The 10,758-nt window shown below is 47.6% G+C and overlaps 1 protein-coding gene across 1 annotated transcript; it reads right to left on the reverse strand.

The window, feature by feature from the left end:
* Positions 1–7,601: 7,601 nt before the first annotated feature.
* On the reverse strand, positions 7,602–10,547 carry LOC119272237 (WRKY DNA-binding transcription factor 70-like). Its single transcript, XM_037553764.1, has 3 exons — positions 10,073–10,547; positions 9,860–9,946; positions 7,602–8,502 (listed from the first exon to the last, which is right to left on the reverse strand). The coding sequence occupies exons 1-3, from the start codon at positions 10,423–10,425 to the stop codon at positions 7,974–7,976; spliced, it is 969 nt and encodes a 322-aa protein (XP_037409661.1). The 5' UTR covers positions 10,426–10,547; the 3' UTR covers positions 7,602–7,973.
* Between the last annotated feature and the right edge of the window lie 211 nt (positions 10,548–10,758).

Below are 10,758 nucleotides of genomic sequence, written 5' to 3' on the forward strand. Positions count from 1 at the left end.
TGTTTATCCAATCGATCGGCTTCAGTTAGCAGCAGTAGTGAAGGAATCGCTCAATCGGGTTAACAGCCATCGATCGGTCGCTCGGGTTCAGTAACGCGTAGCCTGCAGTGCAATCGCTCGGGTTCAGTTAGAGCCCAAAGCCTCGCTCTGGTTCAGTTAGAGCCAACGCCTCGCACACACGCGCGTACGTGTATGAGAGAAACGCGCATCGGTCGGCCCCCGACCTCCCACCATAACCGGGAACTCCCCGAAATTTTCCTCCCCCTCGCTTCTACCACGGTTTTTTCCGTCATGGACGGCCCAAAGAATGTCATGCAGCTGCGTCTCCGGCCCGCCCAGGACGAAAAGCCCATTTTTCATCATGATTTTTTGTCATAGAAGTAGGAGCCCAGCACATCTATGATGATACCGGGTTTTGTCACAATTATCGTCATAGAAGTTTCATATGTATGACAGAAAAATTTTCCGTTCGGCCCAAAATGTCACGGATGTGTCTATTTTTTGTAGTGCAAAGTGCTGATGGTAACCATCAACAGCGACCGGCCTCCCGTCTCGCCGGACGACCTTGTCAAAGCTCTTGGCATTACGCACGGCATCCAAATAAGTGACTTGCTCGTCGAAGTCTGTCCGCCACCGGCTGATTTCTTCGTCAGGTTTCGGACAACTTTCGACTGCAGTCGTGTGTTCGAATCTTCCCGGCGTTTGTTCTGCGATGGCGCGCTGTTGAGATTTCATCGGTGGCACCCAGGATGGGGCTCGGTGCCCTCTGAGCTTGAGTTTTTAACAAAGCTTACCTTCCACGGCATGCCTCGACGTGCTTCGAACAGCGAGTCCATGAATGAGCTTATCAATGACCTTGGAGGTGAGCTCGTAAGTATGTTTGTTCCTCCAGACAGCTGGGCTCTAACGGTTATGGCATGGATTAAGAAGCCGTCCACCATACCGAAGGTGATTGGTGTTGAGATACCGGTGCAGGAACCGGGGTTGTACTATTCGTCACCACCAAGGCCGCGGCGGACCACGTTAGGGATGTACCTATATCGAGTATTCGTGCATGTCGAAGAAGTAGTCAATCCATCAATCGAAGTCCTGCCGCCTCCGCTGGTGCCCGGGTCCGTTGACGACGTCCATTACAGGAGTCAACGTCAGACTTTCCCCATGTTGCTCGAAATGATGGATGGCACAAGGTCTACTCCATCGCGCGGCAGAGGCCACTGCTTCTTTAGGAGAAGAGGCATGGTTGGCTGCCTGGACGTGCTCTAATTTGAGGTAACAATTGAATCTTGTCAGATATTGTACTAGTTAAATCCGAGCTATGGGTGTGAAGCACTGATGTGCCAGTACATTTGATTGTGACATGTTCTATTTTTTTACCTGAACTTTTTTTAGAAAGGGTTGTACGTCAACTTAATGTTCTAGCAGAACTTATATATTGTGTTGTTTGTCTGTTTTCTTTACACAACATCAAGATATTTCCCCGTCATTGATAAAGACGATGAACCGTTATGTACGAGTTCGTTGGTTTCAACATAGCCCTACCCGTAGTGATCCACTACTTCCACCCTGATTGTGCCGCCTGCGTGAAATTTTTGTATGCAAGTTAAGTGTGCTATGATGTTCTATATGATTGTGTCAACTATATAAGTTTTTACTGAGCATCATCAATGCATATGGCTGAAAGATGTATATACGAGCATCGACCGATGGGTCTCACACACACACACATAAACACACACACACACGCACAAGTGGGACCCGTTGAATTATTTCTTCGCTCATGACAGCTTTTAATTAGGTTCCACTGTACTCTAACTTTTTTCTTAAGTTATTAATTGAGCTCATTGACTTCAAAAGGTTGTACAGAAGCCTTGTTTGGGCCTTTCCGGCGTCGCTGAATGTGGGCTGAGTAGCCATGTAAGGTTGTACTCTACTACACAGGCCTTTTTTCAACACCAGCAATGCAACTGGGCTGACAGTTGTACACAATCCCGGTGGACTTGTTATTCTCCGCCCCGTTGGGCTAAAAATCTTTCCTAGGAGGAGGGATGCATTAGTCTTAACAAGAAAATGGACTTTAAGAAATAATAAGTGGGATGTAATTATAAAAACTGGGCAGTAACTATAAAAAATGCACTCTTTATTTCTTGAGCCATGCACTCTTTCCGGAGGAAGGTGTTCATTTGTGGAGTCACTCGGGGCGTAACACAATGTAGAATATGCTCCATTTGTCAACCTGCCATGGGGGTAAACAAGCTAGAGGAATGGTTAGTTATGAGAGCCTTTAAGCCCTCCTCCCCTTCTACCTCCACACCATCCTCTTCCTTCAATTCATGAATCATATTTCGCATCTTCCTCTCTGATGCTACACCATGAAAATAATCTCTGTTATGATCTCCCTTCATTAAATAGCTCACATGTGCCTGCTACTGCCAAAAGATATCAAGCCGCTCCTCCAAACGTCCAAGTTTGTACCGCGCCACCTTCTCACATTTCACCGCTGCCTCTGACAAATCTTTCCTAAAGCACTCCTCCAAGTTCTGCCGCAACTTCTTTACTCTTTTCCGAACATCACTCAACACTTCTCTACTCCATTTGTCAAGAGTTTGTGAGAATTCTTTGATGTGTGTTCCATCGCCTTCCCATTGCCCTTTGTTACAACTTCATCGCATGCCTCAACAACCACCTTTTCGCAGTCCCTTCAAGTAACCAGCGGGCTTCGAAGTGCTTATTAAGATTGTTCGGTTTGGGCATGACCTTCCTTCTCGCACCGTGAACATCCATGATGACGGTCCTATGATCAGAATGTTCGGGACATCCATGAGTCACCTTGTAACCTGGGAAGCGTGCACAACATTGTGGATTTGCCACAGCCCTATCAAGACGCTCTCGAATATAACCCTACATGCGATAATTATTATTGCGTCAAATAAAGATGTCCCCCTCGAAACCAAGGTCATCCATGTTACAAAAATTCAAGGCATCATGAAAGCGGTCCATATATATTTGTGCTCTCGGCACACCCTCCTGCTTCTCAAATTTGTAGAGGATCTCGTTGAAGTCCCCCATGCATACCCACGAGAGCTTCTCCTGGTGATGCGAATTACACAGAAGCCGCCATGTCTCTTCCTTCTCCATCTTGGGCTCCCCATAAATACCTGTGAATCTCCACTTATATCCAGGACACCAACACGAAGTAAAACAAGTTTAGCCTCATAAATGAGTAATTTACACCTCCAACTACACTTTTTGCGGCCCCCACGGGAATCCCATCGGATCCGGGCATGAGCAGGCTAGCTGGCACCAGATCGAGATCGCATGAAGCAATGCTTGTCTCCCCCGGTGGTAACTCCAGCACCACCTCCACGTCGTCCTCCACCACTCAGCCCCACGAGGTGGAAGGTGGTGAGGTGGTGCACACGACATCGGAGGGAGGGGGAAGGGCGCAACGACAGAGGGTACCACCGTGGACACCAAGGGGGGGGTGGCTAGAGTGAGGGCACAAGATCGACACTCGACACAAACAGAACATGCGTCGCCGCCATCATCGAGGACCTGGGCTGAGAACTTCGGCGAGAATCCATCCCGCAGGAAAGATGGGGAGCACGAGGAAGCGCGGCTGCGAGGGCCGAGAGAGGGCACGAAGGGGGCCCTGCATCCGTGCAGAGGGGGTGCAGGGCTCGCCGGAGCAGGGAGATCAAGTGGGTGCCGCTACGCGTGCTCACCCATCACGAGAGGATATGGATGTTTCCGAAACTGACCCCGATCCCAAGGATTAGGGAACCATCGGTAAAAAGTAAATGTGAAATGGACGTGTGTTTCCGCAAACCCTTGCTCTTTCAGTGTCACGAACCTTCTCTCTTTTTTGCCAAGTGATCACGAACCTTCTCTCTATGAGCCAATAAACTCAATAATTACTCAGTACAAGTTAAGAACAAATATGGTGACAAAGAGTCCCCTGTCGAGCCCCCCTCAAAGGCACAAAACCATTTATTTCCTGATCGCTGAATCTCACTTTATATTTCACTCACAGAACACAAGCCATATTGATCCAGTTGGCTTTCAGCGTTTCCTCTTAATTATGAGTAGCACTGGGCCATTTGTAGCTATAGGACCCAGCTACAAAGCTGCTGCATCCGTGCTTCGGCCTGCCTTGGCCAGGCCTGAGCTGTTAAACTGGCCAGGCCATACCTGAGCTGTATTTTTGTTTTTTCGTACTGTGCATTTAGGAGTCTGTTGGGCGATACAGGCCCCGGGCCGCGATATTATGAAGATGCTTGGACATAAAACGATCGTTGACAAAAAAAGACGGTACGAATCACTGTGCAAATAACAGACCCGGCCCATATGGTCCATGTACCATTTGTCTGTCAGCCCCATCAGAGCTCGTTGTCAAAAAGGAATATAAAAGCGTGATGACGGTGAGAGGCAGGAAGGAAACGGAAGCCCGTATGAAGGTGCTGCTTTAGCGGCTCAACGCTTATCACGTGCGGCCGTGGGGCCGGAGCTCTCCCGCGCCACGCGATCCGCGGCCCCCCGGGCATCGGACGGCGAGGGCGATGAACACCAGCCGACGCGCACACACGCGTGACGTCGACGCGGCGGCGGAGCGTGACGCGCGCGCCCGTGATGTCACGGTCGGACTCGGACGAGCCCGGCTGCTAGTGCCGCGTCGCGTTCCGCGCGCGCTGCATGGACCCCCGGAGCGGAGGCCCAGGAAACGACGAGACGCACGGGAAAGTAGGAGCTTGTGCAGGGCTCCGGCGTGCGACCTACGAGCGAGCGACGTACGTGCCGTTACTTCACAAGTTTCACACGTCCAACGCACCTGTCCGTGGTCTTGGCCTGTGCGTGCAACGGTCGCACGATAAGCGAAGTCCGTCGGTCAAACACTGCCGATGGATACGGTCACATTGGCTAAAGGCTAATGCAATGGTCGCGATCATCTGCGCACGGACAGTGGAAAATATGTCTGGCTACGTGTGCAGTAGTATGTCGTTAACACCGCAATTATGAGACGTGTCTATTTTCAACATGCTTTGATTTGATTCGTCTTTTCCATAAAGGAAGATTGAACCGGGCCACCTTTCCAAGTTTCCATAACTGTTGTGTATCGTTTCTTTTTTAGAGGTGATTTGATGCGCATATTCTTTTTGGGAAATGTTAAAAATCTGACATCATATCTTTAACGTTTTGAGTGAAGGCTCCAAATTTGTCATGTGAAAACAGATAAATTTGTCATGTTGTTGTATAAAATTTGCCATGTTCTAAAGTGAAAATTGCCTTGTAGTGTAAAAAATTGTCATGCTGCAGCGAGTAATTGCCATGCATTTGATCGGGATCCGACGTACCTAAGGGCATCAATTTTATATTGGGGGTCCTTGTTTTTTTATATAACAACTCGTCGAGTATGAATAGATAAGCACAAACGGACCAATCTTCCTTTTCTTTGAAAAAAGTTGATATGCCTCGGTATGAACATCGATTAAAAGTTTAAAACATGCAACCATCGTTATGACAATGCATCATGTGTAGGTAAATTCATATGATCCAGATAAGGCTAAGACAACCAATAAGTAATATGGATTACATGCATGGTGCAACCACACACACTGGTCCTATTAATAGAACGCCATCTACATTAGTTGCACAAAGCCCGCGGTGCAATCGCTAAGTGGTTGCACCCAGGGAACAGAGGCTCTCCCGCCTTCACAAGTTGAGGTGAAGATCACATATGGATCTAGTGGATATCCTCTTGTAGATGGCCTGCAAAAAATTGGAACTCTAATCCTGTTAAAAGAAAATCACCATGACAACTTTCACATGGATGTAAGCCTTAAACATTGGGTGTAAACCTGTCAACCAGTTTCTGAACATGTTCGTGATGCTTGTCAGCTTGTGGGTCGTTTAAGATTGAAACCAATGTGAACTATATGGCCTACAAGTCATGAAAAATGTCACTAGAAAAATAAGTGGTGGATCGTTTCCTCCTAGTCATAACAATACTTTAACAACCTTGGCATCTGTGTTTCGCCAAGTTGTCGCTTTCCAAGACCACTCATTTACACAGATATCACATAAAGCTCTTGATTTTCAGCGGGAGCTTGAGTTTCTAAATGTTTTACCCATGAAACATGTACCCCTTGTTGACCATGTTTGCATACATAGATCGCACCGAGAAGACACCCAACTCGTACAAATTTCAGTGGAGGGCATTGAATTCTTGTGATAGGTTAAACCTCACCAACCTATTCATGAGGTGTAACTAGGCCATCCGCTTATTACCAACAAGCGAGTACCAAAAGCTAATATTTCATTAGTATGCTTAAAAAAACATCAACCACAGAAACATGTTGCCGTTAAGCGATATGATATAATTTCAGATATTGTTGGCTAAGTGCCCTCAACCATGTGTTGGGCAAAAAGATCTTGTGCACATACTATTCCTAGTCTTGGAGGAACTTATGACAAAAAAAACCTTCCTTGACCCTCACCAAACCTCTAGAAGCCGAATGGGCCGTAGCTCTTAAGTTTCTTGAAATTTAAAAGTTGCTTGCTATTTTCTGAAATACACACATATCTGAATATTGGCATGAATAAAAAAAACTTGCACATCTATGTGATCGATGTGCCATATTTCCTTTTAGAATAGATGTAAATTACCTCTCACCTGCCCATCATTTAGATGACCAAAGTGCAAATCTCTAGTTTGCCCCACACATCTAGAAATAATTTCATCTAATTTCTATAATGATCCCAATATCATTCTCTACGTCCTATTCCAAGCTCATCAATGTGTTATAAATAATCTTGCACAAGAAGATAGTACAAGTTTCGTAACTATTTTAATAACCACGCTAACTTTTTATGATATGAGTAAATATTTCTATTTTTTAATAGTTCTCTATATTTCACCTGTTCTTACTTACTAACTTACGGTTCATTTTCTTAAGCCACCCTTTTACACACTAGGTTTATTGGTTGAAAAGAGGTAGCTTCCAATATATTTGTTTGAAAAGAGCTAGTTTCCAGAATATTTGATACCAACTTTCCAAAAATGTGACTTAGAAACTTATTAAAACTTTTGCTTTTGGACTAAACGTGCTATTCTAAAACCACTTCACTATTGTCTTTTTTCAATCGGATATTCAAAACAAGATTCATATTGACGATTTTTTATCTATTTTATTTTGCACTATTGTGTATTTAAAAATTTGCACTAACTAATACTATGATTTAATACTAGTTTGTAATGCACCTTTTGGAATGTGTGCATTTGTAGACTGAGTCGATTGCATTGTGTTACGCAGAGTTTATTGCATTTTTAGTGTGCTCTAATAGAATTTTAGCTTAGCCAACTATCGTTTCCATTTGAATCTACCATGTTTTTTGTTCGAATCAACTCCATTGTGTGCTTGGTCTATAGTATTTCTTGGTAATCGTTTTAAGCAAGAAATCACTAAGAAAATAGTTTTATAGAAGATAAAAACAATAGAAAATACCGAGAGAGAAAATCAGGTTAAAAGACTAAAACAAATTGAAAATTAGTGAAGATGAAAAATATACTCTAATAAAGTGTTTACTGAATGCAGTAGGGAGGAAGACCCGATAAAATGAGAACACCTCTGAGGAAAATGAACCAAAGAGGAAAACAAGGGGAGAAAACAAAAGCGGGGAAATCATCAGGTTGAAAGCTCCAGCTTGATCAAAATTGACTGGAGAAGCACACACGACATATTAGATCTTACAAATACCATATATATAGGGACAGGGTGACCTGTATATGGCCTGTACGTACACGTACATCAAACATAGCTGGAGTAGTTAAGTAGGCTGACAAGCAAAAAAAGAGTAGGCTGACAAGCGGTGTGCCATCCTCGTAAACACCCGCGAAAAAACCGCTGCGTTCGCGCTTCTCATGTAGACACTCTGAAACTCAATCTACATATCATCGACACGATCAGTCACGCTGCCCCTCAAGGAATCATGCCGTCGCCGCCTGGCCCATACGACGAGGACGCAGCGAAATACAGCGCGTCCGTCACGCCGTAGTCCGTGACGTCCAGCCCCACGTCGTCGGACGCATCGAGCGAGAGACCGGACGCGGACGGGCAGTCGCCGGCGCGGGCCTGCGAGGGCGATCCGTCCGGCGTGCCGGCCCCGGACCCGGGGTAGCTCTGGTGGTGGCCCTGCAGCACGCAGGCGAGGGACGACACGAGCGCCTGCCGCTCGAGCTCGTCCTTGGAGCCGCGGTCCAGGCCGGCGCCGCCCCACTGCTGCTGCCTCGGTTGCAGCCCGGAAGAGAAGCCTAGCGGGTCGGGCGTGGAGCTACGTGCCGCCGCCTCGGGCTCGGGCGGCGCCATGTTGTGGCACGTGTGCTCGTGGACGTAGGTGACGGTGTACATCGTCTGCTCGCCGTCGCCGCGCTGCTGCGGCGGCTGCTGCTGCACCAGCTTCGTGGCCGGGCAGCTGCGCTCGCGGTGGTAGCAGCATCGGTAGTAGCACCTGCGTGTACACGTACACAAGTAGGAGTAAGAACTAAGATTCGTTTTAGGGGCTATTTGGTTTGAGACTAAGTTTGCCTAAGATTGTCAAACCTAAGGTTAGGCAAGTTTGACTAACTTAGGTGGGTGTTTGGTTCAAGCCACACCTTAGGCAAACCACACTAGGGTCCTACATCTCATACACTCAAAAAGTGTGGCAAGATTTCTTTAGGCTTGCCAACTTGTGGCTCTCATTTTGAAGAACTAACCTTAGGCAAGTGTGGCAAAATTGTATGGCAAAGTGTGGCATGGTTAGGTCTAGAACCAAACAGCCCCTTAGTGTCTATTTTACACATGTCCAGCAGGAGTATTATTAGGTAGGAGGAGTATTCTGTCTCATCTTAGGCTTAGCACATGACGGCTAGCTGGCAATACGCGGTGACGTCGCTTGAGAGCAATTATTTAGCGGTTGGTGACGTAAGGAGATGCCTCTAAGGCTGGTCACAATGGGCAAGAACATAAACTAGTAACTTCACACTTTCCTAGACTATGTTACTACCTTCATAGTGGGTAGAAATATCTATATAGTGTCATGCAACGATGCATTTATTAGGTTATAGACTCATTGTTTCTTAGAGTGTGTGATGTTCCGGTAACTTAGCTAGTTACCACAAGCACCTCTCTCTTCATTAAATACGTGCCACATAAGCAAAATTGTATTGAAGTGTGTGATGTTACTCCTAAGTTCCTCCCCACTGTGATCAGCCTAATACTACTACTAACGTCAAATCAGTAACGACCCAATAATCATTCACCGTGGTAATTAGCACACAGTAACACACACGAGGATCCCGCTCCCCGCGCGCCACAAAACGTAACTTTCAGGCATGAAAATAAAAAAAAGCGTAACTTTCAGGCATGAAAATTGTGGATGATCAAGAAAACATTCTCTTTACCTAAAAGAGAAAACAGGGTCAGCATCAAAACTGGCTTTTACTTTGCCGATGCTTTCAAACGTGTGGCCGTGTGGGGAACTGGGGATCCGATCGGGTGCTCATCAGGATCAAGCATCCTTTTTGAGGCGCGCACGGTCGCTGCCTGGCAAGCGCGCAACATTTTGCGTTTTGTCCTTTGCGCGCTTCCCTTTCCGGATCTCCCGGTGCCATCGCGTGGAATGAACCCAATCTTGCACGTTTTCCTATTATCCCGTACGCGCTCTCTACAAGCGTCACGATCTAAACCTTAGCTACAAGTTTTAGGAGCATGTTCGTTTCTTGTTAGAGCGACATGACAACTTAATCACTCATCATCCGTTGATTAATTAGTTATCTGGATAAGATAAGCAACAGGAACGCCGAGATATATGGAAATGAACTGACCTTGGGAAGCTTGTCCTCATGATCCTCTTCTGGCCGTATTTCCTCCATTGGTACCCGTCCGAGTACGGCGAGGAAGTCACTGTTACTCTGTTGAAGAAACAATGCACTCCGCACGATCAGAACCCCACATAATCGACCTATTTTGTTTCTCGATCATGTTCTTCTACTCTACTGCAGGTATGTAGTAGTAGTACTAGCAGCTAGGCGACTTACTTTCTCGGGACGCCGTCATCTCTAGCACGGCGCCCGCTCGCGGCGCCGCTGGCAACGACGGCCGCCGCGTCCGGTGGCGGCGTGGTCGGGGTCGCGGCCGGGGAGGAGCCGCCCATGATGTTGATGCAGACGGAGAAGGCGCGGGACACCTCCTGCAGGATGAATGTGGCGGTGGCCTCGGCCTGGCCCTGCCCGCGCAGCGCCCGCAGCGCCTCCGCCTGCAGGTGCGCCGTCAGCTGGTGCCCGTGCGTCAGCTCCCTCAGCACCGCCTCGTGCTGCTCGTCGGCCGCCGCGGGCTCGTAGCCGGCGACGCCGCCGTTGGGGTTCATGATGAGACGGGACTGCGTCTGCATGGTTGTGGAGTTGTGCTGCCTCGCGAGCTGGCCGCCGACGCCGCTATCTAACGAGCGAGAGTTCCGGTGCGCGCAAGAGTTAAATTTGTTGAAAAGCCTAGTAGGCTGGCTAGGCAGCTTCGGTGGCGTGGTGGGCGGAAGTAGAGGCTGCACTTGCACGAGGGCTGCTGATATATAGAAGGGGTGGGGAGGAAGCGTCGTCGCAGCTCAGGCGGTTGGGAGCGATTCACTGTAAACCTGGCTTGGGGCTGGGGGACGCTTTTACGCGGTGTGGTGGACTGGGTGAGGACCCAGGCACCAAGTCGTTCTTTAATTAGCAAGGAGATCTGCGAA

The sequence above is a fragment of the Triticum dicoccoides genome, chromosome 3A, assembly GCF_002162155.2.
Source record: "Triticum dicoccoides isolate Atlit2015 ecotype Zavitan chromosome 3A, WEW_v2.0, whole genome shotgun sequence".
In the NCBI taxonomy this organism is placed as follows: domain Eukaryota; kingdom Viridiplantae; phylum Streptophyta; class Magnoliopsida; order Poales; family Poaceae; genus Triticum; species Triticum dicoccoides.

Coding starts and splice junctions, on each gene's coding strand:
- LOC119272237 (XM_037553764.1), bottom strand. CDS start 10,425: ATGCAGACGCAGTCCCGTCTCATCATGAACCCCAACGGCGGCGTCGCC. Junction 9,947..10,072: donor GATGACGGCGTCCCGAGAAA/GTAAGTCGCCTA, acceptor TTTCTTCAACAG/AGTAACAGTGACTTCCTCGC. Junction 8,503..9,859: donor ATGAGGACAAGCTTCCCAAG/GTCAGTTCATTT, acceptor GTGTACACGCAG/GTGCTACTACCGATGCTGCT.